This window comes from Harpia harpyja, chromosome 3, assembly GCF_026419915.1.
Source record: "Harpia harpyja isolate bHarHar1 chromosome 3, bHarHar1 primary haplotype, whole genome shotgun sequence".
Taxonomy (NCBI): domain Eukaryota; kingdom Metazoa; phylum Chordata; class Aves; order Accipitriformes; family Accipitridae; genus Harpia; species Harpia harpyja.
The window spans coordinates 38,049,757-38,074,863 of record NC_068942.1 but is presented as its reverse complement, the minus strand read 5'-3'; the positions used below and the strand labels follow the sequence as shown (position 1 = coordinate 38,074,863).

Below are 25,107 nucleotides of genomic sequence, written 5' to 3'. Positions count from 1 at the left end.
AACTTTGAAATAATAGGAGAATGAATAAAGTACTCAAACAGGTTTTCAGTTAACGTCAACTTATAGTAGTGATTGTTACTTGAAACAAGGCTGGCATTTTGCTGTGCGAAGTAATGAATGCCCAGCAAAAATGCCCATCCAAATGCAGGTCCAAGCCAATGTTCAGATAGCAGGAAGTAAGCTAAGGTAAAATAACAAAATTCCCAAGGTCATTTTGAGCAAAACCAACATTTTTCAGGCTTCAAAGAAGTTGATATGTAAGGTATAAATAGGAAAAGTTTCTAAATGGGTTTTAAATTAGGAGGACAAAGATTAAATTTGACAAGTAGACAGGCAGTAAGTTTATGCCAAAATTTAAGTCCTGTGAGCTATAAAGTAAGCGATTAAGGCACATTGGGATACTGTAGGGAAGAAAAGTTATGCTTTTTATAACACACACAGCTCATTTCAGTATTTAAAAAGTAATCAGTGGGACTCCTGGAAATTGAAACTGTATTACTGATCTATTAGTGATGAACATATCCAAAAAATGGTGATAAATAAGAACTAGGTGGAGCAACTGGCATGGGTCATCTAAATAAAAATCAATTTCTTTACAGTCCATGATTTTCCTCCAGACTATGTTTATGATGAAAGAGTGAGTGTTATCAATATTGCAGTACTTTATGACTATTACACAAACACTGGATCTTTTGATTACTCAGTGAAGGAAAAATGGATTAAGTTGCAGAACTTTGGAGGACCATTATTTAGGTTAAGCCAAACTGAGAAATAGCACCTGGAGTCATATGAAAGTTAAACAAGCTATAAATAGAATCATAGAGGCAAATTTTTGCAACTGTAAAAGCAAAATAAATCTCATTGGAAGAAGTAGCTTGAAGTATTGCTGAAATGTAAATGACCTATAACAACTTTAGAGGTATCTTCCAACCTAAATAATTACATGATTCTGTGATCAAATGTCAAAGTTGGACCTACACTGAGCAGGGAATTGGACCTGATTGACATGATGATACTGTGATTTGAACTACCAACATGAGAAAAAGATACAAGTGTTAGTATGGATTATTACCTTTTATGGCTTATCTAGTATTTAACAAAATACAGCTGTGAAGTGGAAGAACTGAAATATTTTAAAATTTAGGAATATATAGCTAAAACCTGAAAAAATGTGTGGATAAAAAGATCATTCTGTACTTTTAACCCGACGTCACTATCTTCAGCTACAGTTCATATCAATCAAGAATGTGACAATGTTTTTGTGATGTATATGCTTGCCTATCAATCTGACTGAGTTTTGGTTATGTATTGTATCATTGATTTTTTACTGCAGCTTATTTCTGAGTAAACTAAAACAATATCCTGCTATCCAAAATTTCCATTAAAGTTTTTTAAACTATGCCTGTTAATAATTGCCTATTAGGAATCTTTTGATGAACACTAAAAAAAAAAAAAAAAGTGATCAGTAGGATAAGAAAGCTGTCACTTGCCTATATGGCTGTTGCAAAGAGTTGTTTACTTCTTCAGGTTACTAAAGAGTTATTCTTCATTGTTTTTGTCCAGGACAAAAGCAAATAATTGCTGTAAGTTTTCCTTTCACTGCATCTGCTATCTCATACTTTTCAGAGTGAGTGAAGACTAATAGGAAGTTTTTTCTTCATTGTTGAGAATGATAATAAAGGCAATAAAAACTAGAAAGCTGTCAAAAAGTTTCCTAGAATTGTTCACACATCTGCATGTTTGATTACACAGATGTTCTAATTAGTGATGTCAAATGGCTGTGCTTTATCAGAGGTTTGTATGCTTGGGTTAAGTAGACTTATGCACCATGCCCACATCTGATTTTATGTAAACTGTTAACAAAATAGAACATTGTTGAAAATAGTGATGACTGTATTGATCTTTTGATTTTTTTTTTTTTTAATTTTTTTTTAATTATATGCATTGTCTCAACACAACACTATGTGTGTCAGAATTATTTTGTCAACAGTTAGTAACTGGCAAAAGTCCTGAAGCATGAGCGGCTTATGTAACCATTTCAAAATTTTAATTATAATAACACATTCTTTGATCTGTATTTGTGAATATTCCATTTTATGACTTTCCATTTGTTACCCATACTTTCACTAATATTTCCCTTGTTGGGTTTCATGTTGTGTAGTTTTATAAAGTAAGGGACTCTAATCTTCTCCGTGAAATAACCATATGATGTTTTCAGTTCCTTCTCAAAAAGTTGTTTTCCATGTCTCAAAGTGCACTTACTAACACTTGACCTAGTAGTTAATTTTGCACAACCAAATTGTTTTGCCTTAATGTAATACATTTTGTTTGTTTCTGATTTTGATTTGCAGCAAGTCTTGCAACTTCATTACTATTTAAACAACATATCACGTACAGTTGAGAGCTGAAATCTGGTTTTTGTTTTTGTGTGCCTCCCTGCCCCCCCCCCCCCCCCCCCCATCTTCTTTGGTATTCATGTGATTCTGGTATATTTTAATCTATTTTGCTATATGCTGAGAGCTTTTCTAGTTATTGCTGGCCAGTCTTGTTTTCTTCAAAGTGTTAAGACAGCCTGTGGAAATTTTTAGAAGCACCCTCTTATCTTTTGAATAGTGTGGAATAATGTATTGGGTGCTTTTCAGGGTCAGAATGCCAAATAGTGGGTCAGGTCGTTCAATCAGCTTTATCAATAGTAAGACTTTCCAAATGGCTGTCTTTACACAACACATTTTTTCAGTGATAGAATGAAGTTTAAAAGCTTGTCAGTGATACCATACTTAATAAAAATTCACCTTTTTATATGCACCTTAGCATCTCTACTTTTTCTCCTCAAAAGAATTGCAACGAATTTCCTTCTCCAACTTAGGATCAGACTATTTTCTTTCTTCTCTTAGCTAAGATTGCTATTGCGTTTTTTGCCACCCTGTTCTTTCCCCCCCTGTCAATTGAGGGGGAAAGGGTAAAAAGGATGGAACCTCAAGCGTTCTTACCAAGCTAAACATTTCTTGTCTAGACTTCTGACTAATACTTCATGTCTGCACCAGATTTAGCACTACCCTGGCTTCAGGCTGCTTTTCTTTATTGCAGCTTTCTGAAGACATACTGATAAAATATTATCCATCTTATGATAAGAAAACTTAAATGCTCAGTATTTTTACTAAAATTATGAACTTTTAGTAAATCTTTTCCTGTAAGTGTGATATAATAGATGGTAAAAATATGAATTGGCTTCTTGAATTAAAAAATATCATCCATACCTGCAGTACGTGTTCTACATGAAATTATTCTAAAAGATCCCTTTACAGTGGTGTTATACAGCACAGTGATAAAATATTAACATATAGCTACATCTGTGAAGACAGATTTTCCAAATCTATTAAAAATTAATTGAAAATATACCTGATCATAACAAACATTCCTTATTTAAATAACCATATCTCAGAGAGTTACTGCTCAATTTTGAGTAGCTTTGGTAGGCTCACTGGTGTTAATGTAGCATTCTGGCAATGTATGACTTAATCATGCAATTGTCATATTTCTAGGACTTTGTCACAAATATTCTGAAATTATTTTTAGTGCATCCAAAAGTATTCTAACCTTAGGGATTTTTAAACTGTTCTTAAAATAAGGCTCGTTATCCTTGCACTGAATTGATTTTTTTCAGCTGTTAGGTTTACTTGCTCATCAACAGTTATGTAAGTTTGATTTGCTTATATTTAAAAGAGTTTTCTTTCCTGGCTGGTGAGCACTAAACAGAGAACTAGCCATCTTTGCCAGTAAACACTGTGGACAATGAAAATATTCTTTTGGAGGAAATAAGCACACTAGAAATCTTACCTGAAATGTTCCATGTTTCAAAAATGTAATGCTTGTATTATGTTGTCAGGTATTATAATTTATTTCACAATATGAAAATAGCTTTGAATTATCAATTATGTAGACACTTATATTCATGTAATTTGTAAAAAATCTTAAAAAATGTTTAGTGGCTATTGATCCTTGAATGAAAGTCCCATCTAAAGCATCTGTATATTCCACTTCAGTTAGTATTTAAAAGCTAACAAATTCTTCTCTGTATGTAAATCACATGCTTGTATAGTGCTTGGCTGTTTTCCTTGATCTATTTAATTTCCTACCTCATAGTTTAAGTTCTTCAAGACAGGAATTGGCTCGCTTTCTGTCCTTTCTCCCCTTCTGTCAGTAGAGAGGCTAATTCAAAGGTTCTAATGATGTCTGAAATGCTGAGATTTACTGCAATAGAATGTATTCAAAAGAGCAGCAGGGCTGTATAGTTACTTTTTTAACAGTTTCTTATGCCTTAAAATATTTCTTTGTTTATTTTTTAAACAAGTAACTGAACTTTAAGCATTTTAGATAACAAGCCTGTCCAAGTAAGCCTTAGCACACAGTAATGGTGTAGTTGTATATAAAAAGGTATAAATATATAAACAGGAACACTTTTTATGTTTTATTAAATACCAGCTGCTAAGAATTCAAAGACCTTCAACTTTGTTCTACTGGAGTGGATTGTTAGGTACAGTTTGTACATAAATCTAGTCTAAAACTATGATTTTTATTAATTTTTTTTAATGCTATTTTGAAAAAGTAGAGCAAGGGTTGGGTAGTCTTTTTGAAGTTGAAGATACAGTTTAGCTGATATGTTTGGGATGTTACTTGCCAGTGGTAAAGCTTATTAATAAAGTAAATGACTCATCCTACTGTGTATTTTAAAACAGGTGAGGCTAATGATAAGGATGTTCAGGTGGTGGAACTTCCCATTGTGGACAGCTTACACCCACGGCCACCTTATTTACCTTTGGCTGTCCCCGAAGACCTGGCAGATAGGCTAATTCGTGTACATGGGGATCCTGCAGTGTGGTGGGTCTCGCAGTTTGTGAAATACTTGATTCGTCCACAGCCTTGGTTAGAAAAAGAAATAGAAGAAGCGACGAGGAAACTTGGTTTCAAACATCCAGTGATCGGGTGGGTATTTAGTTTTCTTTTTAACAGTCTGTGCTTTAATATGTATATATAGTGATTCCTGTTGAGGGCAAATTGTTTTATGATGGTTATCCAAGAGACTCAAACATTTTGTGGGGAGAGAGGGTGCTTTCTAGATGAAGCTATAGTTTTTAACTGCGCATAGTACAAGTTGGTTACAAGTCCTTCTTCAGCATACTTGCCTACCTATAGTTGGACAGAATATAAAAGGCAGCTAAATAGAAGGGTTTTTTATATGTCCTTCCATATCTAGTAATGTAATACAGAATACATGTAATTGCCTTACAGCTTGTATTCCAGACACTTTTCTGTCTGGGTCTTCTTTTCAAGTGCCTATAGCCTTTGCATTTGAGGAAAAAAGGCTAAGCCTACATTTCACATGCAACTATCCACAACTAATTTTGTTGTTGGCTGCACCTGAACATGCTATGTGCCTTTCCCTTTCCTGCTGATGTTTTCACTATTGTTGTTTCTTAGCAGTAACTATGAGTTGGAAAGGTCTGTATGGGGAGATATGGGGAGACGGAAGGAAAGCACCTATGGGCAATAAAGAGCAGCTTGTGGAAGAAAGGTTTTACTGTCACATAAAGTGAAAAATGCTGCTGCTGTACTAGAGTCTGCAAATACTGCTTTCTTTGCCAGAATTTTCCTTCAATCCTTAATCTTTCTTTTTGTAGGAGTACACAATAGGTCTGTCCAAATGTTAGTTGGCTTTTGACCATTGAGTCGATAGGCCGCTTCACCACTGGCGGATCTGAAGACTTGTTGGGTCTCAAGCAGATGGGGAAGATGCATTTTTAACTACCTTCATTCAAACCCTGTATTGTAGTTGCTGTCCCAATATATCCATGATGCAAATATTCCTATTTTGCTTTTGAAACGTATTGATCAAGCAATACCCAACTACACCGGGTAACATAACCTTCTGCACAAAAGGAATACCTTGTATGCTATAATTAAATCTCCTTCATTCTTTTATTTCAGTTACCCTTTGCCTTCCTTGCAAGATTATTATATTGGTTTCAAGAACAGATTGACAGCTAACTTCATGTTGTCAGTGTGTCTTGATGGACATCAATGAGTTTTAATCCTTCCTTGTTTTATGTAGGGATTCAATTTAATATGCATTCTAAAAGCACAGGCATGAAATTTGAAGTTAAAATTTCAGTTGCTAATGTATGTACTGTATTTATAAATTGAATTCCTCATTTCTGCCTTTTTCCAGTGTTCACGTCCGAAGGACAGACAAAGTAGGAACAGAGGCAGCATTTCATCCCATTGAAGAATACATGGTACATGTTGAAGAGCGCTTTGAACTTCTTGCTCGCAGAATGCATGTTGATAAAAAAAGAGTGTATTTGGCTACAGATGACCCTTCATTGTTGCAAGAAGCAAAATCCAAGTAAGATGAATTACGTTTACATTACAGTTTGTTCCTTCTGGTTAGCTTTACAATTTCTGACTATTGTGCGCACAAATCTTAGTATTGTTTTTTTCGTTATCATTTATACAGTTAAGATTGCATTTCAGCTTCCAGTGATTTTGTTTTTTCTCCCAGATGTTCTCTTTTTTGGATGATTTTTTTTCCAAGTATGCTTTTCAAAGCTTAATGTTAAAAATCTAGAAGAGTTGAGCAAGATACCTGTGACTATTTAAAAACAAACCAATGCTGTAAAAGGAAGTAAATACGTAAATAATAAATACACCAAACTTCTTGTAGAACATACACATTAAAAAGAAACTATTCAGCAATATTGTAAAAACTAGTTAATGTATTAAGAAGTTTCACCTGTCCAAACAATACCTTTCTGTGAATAGCTGCCAGAGAAATTTTTGTAAGTTGGTTGAAAAGCTTCTGATGAGTCTTTCAGAAAGATTTCTGTATTGACAACTTAGATGACTTTCACCTTACATGTTGAATAATTTTAAAGTTTGTCCTTAAATATATGAGGGATTCTTGATCTGTAGCATTGTCTCTGGCCCTTTTTTGCTCTTTGTCCTCTTCTAGCTTTCCAGAACACGGGTGTAACAACCTACCCTAGCTATAGGATATCCCAGCCTGTCATAGAAAATGTAACTGTGTTCAAACCTGGAAATGCAGAGTATGCATTCATTTACTGCTAACATGGCCTGTACTTTTCTGTAAAAACTCATTGTTAAGTCGCATGTTTTGCAAGGTGTCACTGAGATGGCAAAACCTTCTGTTTAGTAAAAGGTGGCAGATGCATATGGAAGAGTAATCTTCTATATTTAACTGTATCTTTCTTGGGTTATGGTGTTCATCGTATATAAACAATTTCACAAATGCTTATTGCCATGACTATGGAAACTTGGTTAAGTATTTCAGATGCATTGAATTTAAGCGTATTCATTATCGAGTACAAGTTAGCATGTTTTCCTTTTGAGTACTATTTATCTGTTTACTGAATAGCACCTATTTCTGTTTCCAAAATTTTATCTCCCTTGAGCAGAAGAATACGTATTTTTTCATTTAAGCAAGGGAATTAATACTTTTTAAAATCAAGGTAACTCAAAAGTGGCAAATTTTTGAACTGTTTTATTCTTGGTAGACATGCTTGGAAAAATATAGAAGATAATGTACTGGATTACAAATTTTCTTTGGCATATACAAAGTAAGCAGAGAATGTTATTTTGTAGTAGAGGAATTTTCTACAGCATTTCAAACCTGTGTATTTCAATTGTGCTATTTCTATTTTTCTTTCATATCTATAAAGGGCTGCTGTTTAAAATTATGGAGTTTTGAAAAAACTAAATGAACATACACAACTCCAGATGATGGCAATCTAATCCTTCCTTTTTTGTATATGTAGAGACAAGAACAGTAGCAGAAACAATTATGATAACATAACATTTAAAGTGCAAATCTGAACAATGAAAAGACAGGTAATACAAAATTGAGGTTATAATATTTAATTCATTACATTGTCCTAAATAACTTTACTTACTGTTTGTAACATAACAGAATTCAGTATTGCTTTAACAATCTTAGTTATGCATTTTTTTCTATATTTGCGTTCAACTTTCAATCCTTAGCACTGTGTACTTTAGCTTTGTGAATAATAATGAGATGCACTACCTATGTAAACACATTGTCCCAAGTTTTCAATAGCAACAAAAACTAATAGTAGCATTGTGACTTACTCAGTAAAACAATACTGAATTTTATTAAGCATTGCAGTTTCTGTGGCGGTTCAAGGTCCATTCAAAATCACATTTTTACTGTAATAGGATAAGATATATCTCATTAGTACAGCATTCATTTTGTACGTTTTCTTAGTAAAAGCCATAGAATCTGTAAGTAGTGAATAATTTTTTATGTGTTGCTGCTGACTTTTGAGGTCATAGTTTATACTGAAGCATAATTTCCTAAGTTGCTTGCAATTGAGTAGAAGGCATTTGAAACTTCCTGTGATTTCATAGAAGGCAGGATGCAATTTGATGTTTCAGCATTTAAGGGCATCTGAAGGCAGGTTAAGGTCAGGTTTTGGAATAAAGAACCTTTTCCTCCTCTTCTTGTGAAGAAAACTACAAATCAGTTTACACTTCTGATAAAAAAGTTCCAGTCACATTGAACTACCAAACTTTAATAGAAACAGCTGTGTCACATTGTACTGCACTAACTTATCTTTCATTCATTATTGGGTACAGTAATATTAGTAAGTACTAGATATTATATCTCTCTCTACATGAGAGTGATTGGCTGTCAAACAACGTTGGCTTTTAAATAATGTAGCCAACATTCCCATGAATAGGCATGTTGTTTCTATTGAGAGGTATTTTGAACTATTCAGTCATGAAAACAGAAATGTTTTGACTGAAGTTTCAGAAACTTCCCTTGCAGTCTACCTGCAAGTACAGTAGTAAAGATAGTGGAGTCAGTACTATCAGTCTGTATAGTGGTTTTGTTTGTTTTGTTTTCTGAAAGAAAGTAGTAAGTGATATATTTTCAGAATTAGGATGACATAGAACAACGTGATTGGAGAGGAGCATGGTTGAGAGTTCAACAGCTGTGATGATTATGGGGTTAAAGCACTTGACAACTGCTGGTAAGCAGAGGTCATGGTATTTGTGTTAGATAAGTGATATATTAGGGATGGTGTAAATTGCTTGTTCTTTGGCTGATTTAATAGTTTTCAAATATGAATTTTTGAATTTCCAGTATATGTATTTCTCACCTATAATATTATTTACAGCATCGTCTCTCTTTAAGGTAGAGTAGTCAAAATAATGCAGCTGAACATGCACATAAATTCTTAAGAAACCATATTTAATACCTTTCTGGTTTATATATAAATCTATTTAGGTCTCTTTCTCATGTATATAAGTACTAAAATTCAACAAATTACATTGTTCCTTTCAGAATGTTTACCTGTAAAGTCATCTGTATTTTGCTTTTTCATTTTTTTTGCAGTAATTTGCCTCCTCATGAGGGTTTTTTTCAACACTTACGAAAGCTTTTTTTTCCACCCTATTTCACTTGTTTATTTACTTCCACAGTAGCAAGTTAATCTCTTTTCTCCCCATGTACTATCCTTAGTTTAGCTGTTGAAACCCTCCTCGCCCCCAAGTCGTAGCATGCGTGATACATAGAATTCAGTAGTGTTTCAAAGTTCTTGAGTCTGATGAACAGCTCATACATTTTCCAATTCTTTTTAGAGCAAGACCTGAATAAATGCATTATTTCTTACTCCATCTGTTGACACAAATGCTCACACTCTTCTTTCAGCGGGAAGAAAACTTGCATTGCCTGTTCTGGACACTTCCCTGGCCGTAGCAAATTGAGAACAGGAGCCTGGGACTTGCCTTGGTTTGCACGTGCCGCACAGGGTAGCGATAAGCTATAGTTACACAACTTGATCAGCTTCTGAAACCAACTGGGACTTGAAATAGCCTCATAACTGTGCTTGGTTTATATCCTTATCTGAGGCTGGTAGGTGCAAGAAGGAAAGATTTTAAACTATTTCTTCCCCACCTTCTGATTTCTTCTTTTCCCTTTTTCCTAAAGGGGGAAAAAAAAAAAATCCATTCTGCCCTGTATATAGGTTTCAAGAATCTATTAGGTAGTTTTAGAAGAATTAGATATTAGTTTTAGATATGTGGAGGAGATTTACTACATATATGTAGTCCAATACAAAGAGAACAGTATTATGCTAGTTTCTATTCTTTGGTTTTATCTTCACAGTCAGCTCCTTTCCTGTTATAGAGGAGAGAATGTGTGGGTAATTTCTTTGGAAAGCTAGGAGGGATCCTACAAAATACTGTACTTAGGTGATTCTTTCAGTAAGAATATGACATCTTATTATTTATTATTCATTTACCAGGCATTCAGGAATCCTAGTAATAGGATCGTGCCTGAGTTCTGCTTAAAAAGAAAAAAAATTCCCCCAAAGCTTAAAATGTAAGTATTACATTAATCATAATATAAATACGACAGAAAAGGGAATAGAAGGAAGCAAGAGCTAACTATAGAGCTTTGGAAGTTTCATTTCCTTTATTCTTTGTAGTCATTGTGGTAAGAATAGCTTTAAATAGAATCTAAAGCACTATAGTGAGTGGGAAGGAGAATGAAACCTCACCTAATGCAGGAAGTCAGTGGGCCACATATGGCTAAGCTTGAGAGAAGTATAGGCATGGCCTTTTACTGTATTTTTCTTTGTGCTCTGCTTTCAGCCTGTTTTGGAGACAGGATGGTGGACTAGGAGATTCTTTGGTCACACTGAGTATGGCTGCTATTATACTCACATTTTAGGCTGTTTAAAAGAAACCTCTTTTCCCAAACATGAATGTAGGATTGTGTGGGGGACACAACATAAAAGTGCTTGTTTGAAAATTTAAACATGTGAATAGATAAATGCTAAGCTTGGATCACTGGTTTGAAGAAATGGTTTCTGAAACTGTTGGTTAGGTGAATTTGGATCAACTTTACAAAATGGTATTGAAGACCAAATTTAAAAGCATCTAAAAGACTGTTTCCAGAATAAAGGGAGGAAGGAGAAAATTTTAAATGTATGCATAAGATGATGTGTAAATAACTCTGATTTTTTTTTTTAACCAGATCCAATATGACACTTTTTTTGATGTGCTTAATTTGTTAAGTTATTAGACTGATCTTTTGCTAGTAAGAAATTAGATTCTTCAAGAAAGGTTCTGTTGTCTGTACTCAGCACATGGATCCTGATTTTTGAACTCTGAAGGAAGTGATTAATTTTAGCAGTATTCCTGATGCCAAGAACTTGCAAAGGGGTGTGCAAATATCTTCACTATATTCGCTGTCCCTAGAAATGACATCTTCTGTTAAATGTTGCTTCATGTTGCTCCCCTCAGAGTTGTGTCACTGAAATAAGACTGATGCCTATCTCTGTTCCTCAGCTAGTTTTCACAGTAAAGTATGACATATTTCCGTTTGGTCTGTACTTTTTTTCTTTTAAAAAAATACTAATATGATTCACACAATGGAAACAGAAATAGAATGTATCACAAATATTGTGTTGTCATCTGTTGTATTTTGAGAGCTGGTTAAATATTGACGAAAAATGTTAAGATGTGAGAAGATAAGAAAGAAAATGATGACTGTGATAGAGTTCATCTTGAAAAAACTATTTCTTGATCCATATGCTTCTATAATTTCTCAGAAGAGGTCTTATCAGTTATTCCAAATGAATAATATTTCCACCTTCTCTTCCTTTTTTTGTTTTGTTTTGTCTTTGTTTTAATGTAACATGAACTTCCCCTGACATTCATGATCAGATGCACCCTTTAAAGTTGTCATGCTATCTCTGGGAAATTTACCATACATATATTATTTTTTGTTAGAGCAGGTGTTTCTCTTGGGAACATAAAATGCTATTAAAATCATTATGAAGATAAATTAAAATTCTTCCTCAAATGTGGAAGTTTTGCATATGGCTTTTTGATTTGCTTTTGAGATAGATTTCCTGATTTGGTAGCCACAGCTAGTGAATGTTAGATGGAAAAGCCTGCTATATTTGCCCCCTTCACTTTTGAAAACAGTTTTCCCATAGTTTTAACATTAAAATATAATCAGTTAGGCATATTCTTATAAGAGACTGTCATAATCATGTTTACCATGTGTCCAGAGTGTATGCACATGCTGCGTTGTTGTATACAAGTGCATGCTAACTTAAGTAACTTTCCAAGAACTGGTGAGTGTAAACCTTATTTTGAGCAATGTTCAGCACAGGACAGTCAGGCTTTGAAGCATTTAGTTACAGGTCTAAGTTCTTATTGCTCCAGTGTTATGGCCAGCTCTATATTCTGATTTTCTTTATTAAACAGTATAAGAATGATTAGTTCTTACAAATGTAATATTAGCTGCCTTACTATCTTATGTAATATATTGCTTTATAATTGCTATGAAGTTGTAAATTTGAAAAATAGATTTTATTTAAATTGTTTCATAATTAGCCCTGTAGTTGAAATTTTGTACTTGCCAGGTTAGTCACATGAGTTGCACTGCATGATTGAAATATAATTATTGTGTAACAGCAATCTAATTATCATCTTTGTTACATCTACCTCGAATTTTTCATATAAAACTTAATTTTGGTAGGAGGCTGACTGAAAATTTGATTAATTCGTTCTGCTTTTTGCAGTTTATTTCAGATTTCAGTTCCCCAGTAGAGGAGTACAAATGTTTTGAGAAAGACCATTCTTTTTCAACATTTTTAAAAAGGATTTTTTTTTCTTTCAAAGTCATTGTTATATGTTAAAAACTTTTAGTTTTATTTTTAAAAAATACAAACCAAGGTTTGGTTTTGTATTTCAAATAAAAATACTTTAACTTAAAGTATTAATATTTTGTTTATGATATGTCAAGAATGATGTATTGACATGAAATTTTACATTTATTTCCTTTCGACCAGTAAATTGCAAAATTTGTTCTCCATGCAGCCTTAATAACTGTGAAAGACTTTTTTTTGTTGTTGTTAGTTTAGATTAGTTTATTTAATATGTTCTTTTTACAGGAGACTGATTTTCTTCCACAGTGTCATAATTAGTATCTAATAGAGAGTATGGTAATAAACAAAATGTGGTCTAGTAAAGACACAATCCTATATTCTATTTAGCAGTAGAGCAAGCAAAGTGATCTTATATTTCATCTAAAATCGGTAGCGTTAGCAGAATGTGGCCTATACTTCCTGATATTTTTTCACTTCTTTTACAGTGTTAAATCTCTGACAGACTTACAGTGTCTTTTTATTTAATTTTCTTTTTTTCTGGAGAAGAGAGGGCATGCTTGGAGGCAGCAGTAACATTCTAGACCATTCAGCAAAATTATAATTCATTCCCTGTAAAGCAGAGACTCGCTTGAAACAAATTAACAACCTTATTTTGCAGCAAAGATGATGCTTCTTTAAAAAAAACCCCCAAAACCAAAACCCCCAAAACTTTGCTATTAACAGTGTATTGTATTTTCACAGGTATCCAAATTATGAATTTATCAGTGATAACTCCATATCCTGGTCAGCAGGACTTCATAACCGATACACTGAAAACTCCCTAAGAGGTGTTATTCTGGATATTCACTTTTTGTCTCAGGCAGACTTCCTGGTCTGTACATTTTCGTCCCAGGTAAACAGCAATACAAATACAATGCAGAGTATATGTACAAGTTCTAAATCTTAGTTTTCTTCATGCTCCTGTTATCTTATTCTCAGTGCTCTCTCATGAAAACTTCAGGGAAGAAGTAAAGGCTGGGTATGCTATGTGAACATTTAGAGGACTGTAAGCACTAGTTGATTACTTCTCTTCAGTGGAAGTTACTGGCTTAATTAAGACATTTGAAATAAACAAGACAGAATACTAAACATGTTTAAGAGTTCCTTGTTTTGCATAAAGTTAATGTATAACTTGTATTCATCCATGTCTATGCAGCTTAGTTAAGGCATTTGAAATAAGTAAAAAAAATTTTAAACATCTTTAACACTTCTTAATTTCGCATTAAGTTAATATGTAACTTGTGTCCATCCATTTCTACACATCAGTGCACTCTGCTACAGTTCAAACATGCCTGCTGTTGCCTTAGTTGATTGTGCGAATGGAAAAGAATGAGGAAAGCAGACATTTAATTTCTCTACAGTTGATTACATTTCTAGCAATCCAGCAGCAGCGCAATAAACGTGAATTCTGACCACTGTAATCTGTAGAGAATTCTTGTTGCAGATAATTATATGCTACAAGCTTCCTTTCTTGAGTGGTCTGATGAAGTAAGTTGGAGTCCATTAGAAAACTGAATCATATACTTGTCATCGTTGGCATTTTCTTCTTTATTACATCATATTGTATATTAATTTCATATATCACGAAAAACTGTTTTAAGATTAAAAATTATCAGAAAGCAGTATTTTATGACTGATATGCTGATTCAAGTATGGCAAAATATGATTGAAATCAGACAGAGTGAATGTTTTTTACCTACTGTTGTCATATATGCTCTTAGGTGACACTCCTGGTTACAAAAGCATTCAACTATAGATGGCGATAGATTATGATCACGCATGATTGTACTGTTACATGGAAGTGGACACAAACCTGAAAGTTGAAATCACTTCAAAACGAAATGTTTTCCACAGCCTCAAATATAAATTGTCTTCTGTACTGTAATGACAATTAGATAGGTAACAAGCATAATATTAATATATGATCAATACAGTGATATATTGACCTTGACAGCCAGAATTCTTAATAACATTACCATGGCAAGAAGACAGCAAAACCAGAAAAAGTATAGAAAAGCCTCTTATCCCTCAATCATGCTTGTGGATACATTTTTTTCACTGTTCCCCAAACCCTGTGAAGAAAATGACATTTTATAGCACATTTAGAAGGTTATTAATATAGGCTACTGCAGACCAAGACATGAATAAACTCCGAAGTAAAAATCCTCACTAAGAAAAGCTCTTGAGGAGCCATCCACTTTTATAATAATGTTTGATTCAGCTAAAGTATGTCCACTGAAACATATCACAGTGAAAGAGGTAATCATCAGCTAAGACCTGGGGCTGTATGTCTTAAATGCCACACATGCATTGGTGTACAGACAGTTCATATTCTGAAGGAATAACTATGTGGTCTTGGATAAAAACTTAATAAATCTGTCACATTTTCTGCTATTATTATATTCAGGTAACTGTGTTAAAAGTGGTAAATTTTGGTTTTAATAAAATACTGGGTGTAAACATAGAAGAAACGTTTAAATATACAAACGGCTTGGACAGAATATATTGTAATTGAATTGTAAGTGTTGAAGTCATTTCAAAAGAATATATGTTAAAATACATTGACATAGCTATGGTGATACAAGTTGACGGGGACCTCTGGAGGTCGTCTAGTACAACCCCTTTTGAGGGTACCTTTGAGGTATGTGGTATCTTTGAGCTCTGGTCTCATTTTGCATCTCCCTGCATTTGACAATAGACATGTTTGCTGGATGACATATTTGGTTTTCCAGAGTTGCAGAAAATTCTGCTAAAGTCTAGGAAATCCTGTATTAGACTGTTACTCTCAATAGCCGGGACTATGAATTTGGTCCAGCCATCTGCTTAATTTATTCTGGGCAATTTCTTGTGCTTTCATAATTCAAACTCCTCAAAAATCATTTAGCACCAGTTTTCCTGGTCATGCAACAATGTGGATCTCTACAGCATTTTCATATATTGGGCTTTTCTAAGGTCTGTTGCAAGTTTTCCCACTGTTCAGAAAGATTTCTCTTTTACGGGTTTAAAATTTGATCCTCTGATCTCAAACATTTGAACTACTATCCCTGTCCTTTCATCAATGAAATAAACAGTTTGGTGGTTACTTTGGCATTGAATATAAGCAAAATCAGGCTGTTAATGACCATCTTTTGTCCAATCTCTATGAAGAGAAAATAAGGATAAGAATGTAGTCTAATTTATTTCCAGTGTGATTTTGGACTTTCACATTAATCAGTTGCATGCTGGCTCTTTTCCATTTTCTTTTCCTTGCAAAAAGTGTCAAAACTTCATTACAGAGGTATTAAGAGAAAATTACGGTATATGTGAATAGAATCGGGCACTTTAGGAAGTCCCCTATATTAATTCTGATTTATGCTACTACAACTAAATGAATACTGATACAAGCTGAAGAATGGACATTGATTAAAATACTGTTGTTAAAGAAATTATGCCCATCAAGTGATGTAGAGTCAAGGGAAACAACCTACCTTGGCACTGTATTTCAGCAACATCACATTAACTGAGATGCATAGAAAAGTCACGTGGTAGTTACACAAATCATAACACAGTAGCAGAATTAAGATTGCACATTAAAACAAAGAGCTTTTTTGTCTCTTCAGTCTTCATTTAGATGAAATTGTAGCTCCCTCTGCCTGACATATTTTTCTTCATAATCTCATTTCCTTCCAGGATTTTTTAGTCTTTGTATTTTGCCTTGTACATTTAAGTATACAGGCTAGAAAACAAGTGAATCCATGAATAAAAAATGTGAGGCTGGCTTTAATTATAATCCTGCATGTGGATTCTTTGTCTACTGCCCTCAACAGCTTACAGTTTAGTTACCCAGGTTTGGCACTACAAAGGAAACAATTGCTGAGAGGAGATGTTGTAACTTTTATGTCAGGTATGCAGGACACTTTCACTAAAAAGCATTTCTACTGAAAAGATTTAAAGTCTTTTAGAGAGTGTGTGTGTGTGTATCCTCCTTCTGGGGTGCGCGCACATGCAGAGAACAAAATATTAAAAACAGTCACAGAAGCTATAAAATAAATAACCTCTTACCAATGTATGGGTAATCAAATTTGTTTCTATATTATGGGTTATAACAAGTACTTTGAAATAATTAACTTCAGCCTGATCTTCTGAAAGCTACTTCTGAAAAACTGTTTCAAAGGTCAGATGGAGAGGGATAAAAGGAAATCTATCACATTTTTAAAGCAAATGCCTCTCTCAAAGAAGCTAGGAAAGTACAAATATGTCTAGTTTGACTGATCAAAGTTCTATTCACCATATCTTCAGAGGGGAAAAAAGTAAAATCAAGCTTTACTATATTTACATAGACTGAAAATTATGAAAAAGCTCAAATGCTTCTTTGTATTGGAGAAGTCTGCTGTATTGTTAGTTTTTCAAGCTTACACAAAATCAGAGAAAGATACAGTAACGTAGATTAGAAGTCAGAAAGGTCACAGTGGCCAAATCAGACACCTGACAGAGAAGAGCTTTCTAGCCAATTGTTGAAAAGAGCTTTGTTTAATATAGTGGCAGCCTTTTGTGTTTCTGGCAACTCTGAGATACATGACACGATTCTGATGTGGGGACCTGGTTTCAGTCTGAAGAAAATTCCCTTCATAAAATGTGATACAATGCCGCTTTAAAATGCATCTTTCTCCTCACCGACATCATTATTGTCTTGCTGGAATTCAGTTTCATGTAGTTGTCTTCCAAGTTGCCAACAGTCATAATTCTATCAGTGTTCTAATATTAACAGTATTTTAAAGGCTTGGACTTCTGGAACTGCTTGATTGTGAAAATTGGAGCTTCCTTTAGAAAAGTAAATGTAAAGCTTCATTATTGCAGAATAAATTTTGAAAATGTAAGTTTTAAAGGTTCAGATGGAAGTAAAACACAGTTCTTATTAGTAGTAGAAAAGGAAAATGAATTTGCTTTTACATTTGATTGGCTACATATCATTCATTTTAAAAAGCAGGATAGCTAGTGTTCATATAGAGGTTTTCAATTTTTGCTGAAAAGTAGACTGTTCTAATTATTTATCTATTTATTTATTTACCACATCTGATCACCAGAGTACTAATTAAAATGCTGCAGAATTGTATGCTTCTTGTTAGTAAATATGCAGGTGGTTTTTTTGGTGTGGTTTTTGGGGTTTTTTTGGTTGGTTGGTTGGTTGGCTGGTTGTTTTTTACCTGGACATTCCAAAACTTGATCTGCTGTGAAATTTAATTGTTACACATTGGTTGCTGATTTCTGTGGTGTATTGCAGGCAGGCACAGTATTTACGACTCTCTTCTGTTTTTATTTCTAAGGTTTGTCGAGTTGCCTATGAAATTATGCAGACATTGCATCCAGATGCTTCAGCGTATTTCCATTCTTTGGATGATATCTACTACTTTGGGGGACAGAATGCCCACAACCAGATTGCTATTTATGCTCATCATCCACGAACTGCTGATGAAATTCCTATGGAACCTGGAGATATAATTGGAGTAGCTGGAAACCACTGGGATGGTTATTCAAAAGGCATCAATAGGAAATTAGGAAGAACAGGCCTGTACCCATCCTATAAAGTTAAGGAGAAAATTGAGACAGTCAAGTATCCTACGTACCCAGAGGCTGACAAGTAGATTAAAAGGAAGACATTTGGCAGTAATTCTCAATTTTGATTGGTTTGAACCAGTCAGCGCACTAACTAATGGTTTATATGGGATTTGAATTTGCATTTTAAGATGCAGTTAAAATCAAAGCCTTTAGCAATGAAACTGGATAAGAAGCTGAGAACAAATGGATGGGCTATTATCTGAACTTACTCTTAAACATTTTTTTGTTATATGCACTCTCACACATGCACACACAAAACTACATGCAACAGGAATACTGTTGTTTTATACTTTTTGTCTCTTTTCAGGATTTGTCCCAGTCATTAGTCTTACGTGAGCTTTGGGCTCTTTTCTCTGCCATTAAATGACAATAATGTTCAGACTTATAACACTGCCACATTGTGTAATTTGAGTGACATGAACATATTTTGTATGTGCAAAATTTAAAACATGGTGCCTATATTTGAAAAATTTGTGACCTTTTTAGAAGAGCCATGCCTATATTACAATGAGCAAGAGTCAATCTTCAACTGGTGTTACCGTGACCACTGAACTTGCTTCAAACAACAGATTCAGATTTCAGACTAGATTTCTTTACAAGTTTATTTTTAGCATTCCATTGATTACTTCTCATCATTAATAAAATAAAGGATGCATCCAACAATAAAATAGTCACTGTCTGTTAGGAATTTTTGTAATACCATGAACAGATTATTTAGTATTGATAATGTTTCTGGACATTGCCTTTGATTGAAAAAAAACCAAACCAAACCAAAACACAAAACCCACAAAGGAAAAAGTAGCTGGAGTTTCATTGAATTTTTAAACACTTATGTAGTACAGCTGCTTAGTGGCACAGTGTTGCTCAGTTCTGTGGACAGTGGGTTTCAGCAGGATGACTTCAGTGGCTCAATTTCTTACATTTACTCTCTAGCACTGTTCTTTTACCTTCTGTGTTTCTCTTCTGAAAATATTTTTTTTTTAGGGTATTATAGATGGCCATTTATCATTTTGGCATTGAATGTAGTTACTTTTAAGGAAAATACTTCAGGTTATCCCATTTATAGAACCTGTCAATCTAGAGTACTCTAAAAAAATCTAACAGTTTATCCCCAAAATAGTAGGTTCCAAGGAAATATACACAAGGATGAATTTTTATGCATGACATAAAATTGTTAGTAATTCTTAGTGTTTTGAAATCTGTTGCTAGTCTGTTCTCTATTAAGAAAAGAGATAATTTACAAAATAATTTTACAAACAAATTTGTAGATTTGGGGGTTGTATATATATATGTGTGTATATATATATATATATATAAAAAAATGTACTAGATATCAAGACGTTATTTCCAAATAGAAAGACTATTAATAGCATTATACAGGTTCCAGTGCAATCCAGTCTGGGATACTGGAAGTGCAGAAAATGTTTACTATTCAGACACTGAGAAAATGCCACATGAGTAAAGATTAAAAAGCATGGCTGGTTGACCTTAACAAAGCAAAAGTTGAAAGGATGTTTAATTGTATTTATTAATAGACCAAGGACAGTGTTGACGTAACGAATGGATGCACTTGACCATGAATAAATTTTAGGCTGAAAGGTAAAAGGAAATCTCTGGTGGTGTGAAGTTCAGCAACAGTCTTCCAATTGAAATAGTGGTGAGTAAGACAGAACTTGATTGGCATGTAAAGGAATTAACAGAGTAGTTCTTTCTGACATTACTTGCAGGACTGATCCTATAGAACCCTTCTAGTTATGTGTTCCTCAACTGAAAAACTATTTTGTGTTTGAAAAAGAATAACAAAATCAAAGTTGAAAACTGCTGCGGAAAAAAAAGATAAATTGCCTGTTAGCTGTATTAAATAGACTTATCAGTAAAAATGAGCATAGATACCAAATGGGTTTTAAAGACGGATTGAAGGATAAAGGCAAATGAGTAAGAGTGGCCGAGAAATGCTGAAGACTATGACTTTTGTGACTAAAGATGGCTAGAATTAACTGGTGTTTCTGTATTTTGGAACTACTAAGGAAGCTGTTTGATGTTAGTTTCCTGTCTAAGTGATTCTGATAAGTTTTTTCACTAACTTAGCCAAACTTGTGGTATTTCAGAGGCACAAATGTAGGCTAAATTGTAACTTTTTCTTACCTAAATTTGAATTGTACATAAAAAGCTATTGCTGCTTTTTCAACTTGGGGGAAAAAAAAATCCAAACCCACAAACATTTCTTCCTTAACGATTAGATCAATGCATTTTATCTTTGGGAAAACTAATTTAATTATTTCTCCACAGATACTACATTATCTCTTTGATATTTATAGATTTTGAAAATGTTTTATTTTTGAAGCTCTTTACTTACAGCTTCAGACCTCATCATTTCCAGCTCATTTCTTATAGTGTGATGCAGAAATAGTATTTGTAAATGAATTAACATGTGAAAATTCCTTCATAGTCAGGTAACTCAATTGAAAATATCACTAACGATGATAAATAACAGAACATCTAGGATGAGCCCAAAGGCAAGAGCAGATCTTCTGATGAAGTAATGAGAGAACTGAAAACACTGACGTTATAGAAGACATACCTATATAATGTGGCAATTCCTCAACAGACTACATCTGACAAAATAATGGCAAGGTACATGTGCCTTGTTACATATTCTAAGTACCTAATGAATAATTAGCTCATCATCTTTGACAGAATGATCACGAAATGGTATGAAATTATAAAATTATTGTTAATAATTAAGAAACATACTAATGTAGATGCTATGACCTTATTCCCCTGGGCCGTGTGATCCTTTAGTGCTTATAATGCAGTACGTCTCAGAGGAAGAAACCTAGCAATAGACTGCTTACTAGATGCATCTGTTTCTAGAGATTTGTTTCCTTTAAGACTACCAGTTAGTTATGTCTTAGAATCCTGGGACCTTGGGACATTAAAACTGAATTTGTTTTATATTAAACAAAATAAGTATTAGAGACTTTATTCTCAGTTACAGTGGATTCCAGGTAGTATGGAAGGATCCATGGGTAAAGAAAATGAGACCCACAGATTTTTATTGTAGCTCACAGAAAAGTAAAATAACAGGAAATAAAAAATTTTGTCTTCAATACCTTAAAGAAAGCTGAATCTTTTGGAAGTTATGAACTCATTAAGATACTAGCCAGAATGCTTGCAAGCAAGCACGTATACATCTTGTTTCTTCCGTTCACCTTGTAGCTCTGCAACAATCCAGTCATGTAATTTTTGCCTCATACCAAACCACCATGTCTGACATCCGTAAAACAAAGACAGCCCTCATACTCTTTTAAACAAGCTAATGTTTAATTAAATTTTTCCTCTTTATGAACCATTTGTGTGTGTGTGTGTGCACGCGCGTGCATGTTGTGTTCATAAAAAATAATATGAACGGTAGTCTTCTATGCTATTTTACATTGTCATTGTCATGTTCTCTGTAATAAGTTATTTGCCAGGTAAATGTAGTCTCTGGAAACTGAATATTCTACTTGCTTCTTACCAGCTGGGCTAAGGAATTTATTCTGAGTAGTTCAGTTAAGTAGTCTTCTGTGACATTGGTGCACCTGGAGACTGGGGTCATCATCAGCAGTTTGCTGCTACCACTGCAATTACACCAGCCTGAGTTCTGTCTTTGATTTTCAGTCCAGCCTACAGTCAGATGCATGGGATTCCCAAGCCTCCTCTACCAACATCCTGTCCCTGTGAACTTCAGAGTATTATGGATTTGTTCATGAAGGGTGATGTTTTATTTCAAAATTTTTAAATATTTGCCTTCAGAGAAGTTTTTTGTCTACTCCTTCTACCACTGAATTTTAAGGAAACTTGCAATTACCAGAAGGATTTCTCTCCTTTACCAATTCTTCAGAAAAGAGAACTGATGATTCCTTTCTTATGGAGAGAGATTCACAATGTGGAAGTTTCCTCCGTAATGGGTTTTATGTTTCTTTGGTATGCAATTATAAAATAAGGGTCTTGTCTTCTGAGATAGGAACATAATAGAATATAAAAGAGAAAAATTTCATTACAAATACTTGATAAGGAAAGGGAGATTTTCCTTCATGCTGGCAGAGTAGCACTTACCATTTGGAACTTTTTCAAAACAGTGAATTGAACTTCTGTTTTTCCAGGTCATAAGTTTCTTTGCAATGTAATCCCTCAAGTGTCTGAAGAATCCAGGTAAAAATCATTTGCTTAGTTTGGGAGGTGGGAAGAAGAGAGTCTGGTAAGAAGACATGATATTGTACTTCTAATTTAATTTGCTATATCTGTTTATAAAACCACAGATAAACCTTTCAATGCTGGGTTAAGGACCTCTGCCAGCAAAATCATTCTGCTCTTTGCCAGAAACACTTAAAATTTGCAACCTCTCTTTTGATTTTTGCCTAATACCAGTCCCAGTCGTGTATAAACATCATGCTGGTCATATTCTGATGATTGGTTGTTACTATATTACAGTTTCATTCATATTTGGGTGGCTTGGGAGCAGGGTGTCAAAGAGCACAAACTGTTTGGTTTTCTTATCATGTTGAATTAAAATTGCATTTAAAACTCACAAAAGTTCCATTTCCCTAAGGCACCACTAGAATTCTAATAGTAGTCTACAGACTTTTGTCAAGGTCCCCTATATGCTCCTGCAAGCTTATCGGGAGCAAGACTGAAGCAAAGAAAGTTATGCATAAATATCAACTGCAAACAGGTTGGGTTAGACTTCATAGTATCCTGTTCATTTCTAAAAAGCATGAAATATGGCACTGCATGATACAAATAAGAGGATAGTATAAAATTTCCAAGTCTGCAGAAAAAATTGCTAGTCTGTCTGCCTGCATCACTGGTTGCATTCACTGTGTACAAGATTATCTCAGAATCAAAGTACATATGGCAGCGGTCTTCCAGCATTACTAGAGGCATCTGAGAATCCCTTCAACTGATGTGTTTGCTCCTCTTTACCCCTTTTGGTGCCATGTACAAATACCTAACAGTGCTGATGATGGTTGCTATTCAGTGGAACCTTCCTTTATTTTGTATGCTCGTTTCCTTTGACTCAACTTACTTGTCAGCAGAATCCTATTGCCACTGCAATTCAAGCAAGTTTGGTTTAATGCAAAGGCATGCCAATCATTTACACCAAAATGTCTTTACCGTTGCTCAAAATTAACTTCACACTCTTAGGCTGACTCCTAAGGAGACACTATTGAGGGAAGGAGCAATCTCCACTGGACTGTTCTGTACATGTTATATAACTGCTGGCACATACTGGTTTTACTTTCAATTTTGCATGATTTTTCCACTTTATACAGACTCAAGATTTTGTTTTTTATTTTAGTATATTTATGAAGGGTTTTCTTGAGCATGGTGAGACAGAGTCCCAACTATCCTACATTTTATTCAGGAAGCATATTGGATCTTACCACATTTCCTCTAATTGTCTTAAAGACATCCTCCAGTCACACCATTTTAAAAGAATCATCTAGATCAACATTTCCTGAAGACAATGACATTTTTATGCTCTTCCATTAGCCCCACTGCCTACTTGCATCTGAGCCTGATCTGCCATGGTCGTATGAACTACCTTCAAACTTTTCTGCTTAGTGTGTTTTGATTTCCTTGCCTAGTGGCTAATGGTCATTACTTAACTAAGAATCCAAGGAACAACAAGTGTCCGTATTTAATTTTTTATAATAATGTGAAATTATATTTCTTGCAGGTTATTTTTTTTTTTACAAAATGCATTTTTGTATTTTCCCTAAATGGTATAGTCAAGGATTCAAAGAGAAAACACCATAATCAGATGTGCCTAATATGTGTTTAGAAGGCTTACAAGGCATAGAAGTTCCTTATCTAATAAGATTTACAGCTCACTCTGTGGCAAGTTTCTTGACCAGATGAAAGATGTATTCTCATAGCATTCCCTATCCATTTTTGGCTAGCACTTCTACACTAATGCCTGCAGCTTAATATGCAAGCAATAGAGACACAATCTGAATGTAGTCTTTTTACAGGACCATGAGAGACAGGTCATTTTCTTCTCTTCAGTCTTAGAACCCTTTATTTTGCTTAGTTTTAGTATTCCTGCTCTCTTTCTTTGGCAAGTTTTTTTTTGTATAATACAGCCGCACAATTCTCAGTTACTCCTCTACAAGTAGAGCCACAAGGATGTTACATCTCAGCTGTGAGAATCCACTGACTGAAGAGATTGCCGTCCACTTCAGCTGTCTACAAAAGATCTGTTTCTTAAAGAAGCTGAGTATGTTTGCTGATATCTTTCCAAACAGTAGCAACCTGAAGAATGGAAGGAGACCACAAAACAGGACATCCTACTTCCTTCTTTGTGAATGAGAAGGGATCGGGCATCCATTATGTCCAACCAAGACAATGCAAAGCGGTTGACTAGTTGATGGGAGTAGTTTGCTTCACTACTTCAGTTTATTGCTGGAGAATGAACTGTGATGAGTTTATAATTTTAAATCTGTGGTCACTTTGTAACATCTATAAAATTTTATTTGTTTTCACTTGAGAATAAAATCGTTATACACAAAGAATAAGTTCAGATTTGTGGGATTAAACAGTGTTTCTTCTTGCCTCAGATGGAGTTCATTGTGCGCTAATATTTCTTAAAATGATTTTTGCTTATGACTAAATTTCAGTTATTCAGCAAAGATAGACAAATCTCGTTAGGCTGGCTTGACCATTTTTTTTAACCTGTGCGTCACTAGAGATTATATAAAGGCTAGCC

At 34.3% G+C, this 25,107-nt stretch overlaps 1 protein-coding gene across 7 annotated transcripts in view; it reads left to right on the top strand.

Annotated features, from left to right (window-relative positions):
* Positions 1 to 19,024, top strand: part of FUT8 (fucosyltransferase 8) — a 131,787-nt gene extending 112,763 nt beyond the window's left edge. For all 7 annotated transcript variants that reach the window (XM_052781958.1, XM_052781955.1, XM_052781956.1 and 4 more), the window contains 4 exons: positions 4,737 to 4,983; positions 6,227 to 6,403; positions 13,464 to 13,614; positions 18,065 to 19,024. In XM_052781958.1, coding sequence (XP_052637918.1) covers positions 4,737 to 4,983; positions 6,227 to 6,403; positions 13,464 to 13,614; positions 18,065 to 18,382 — 893 coding nt within the window. In that variant the 3' untranslated portion in view covers positions 18,383 to 19,024. The remainder of the gene's footprint in view (positions 1 to 4,736; positions 4,984 to 6,226; positions 6,404 to 13,463; positions 13,615 to 18,064) is intronic.
* Positions 19,025 to 25,107: the final 6,083 nt, after the last annotated feature.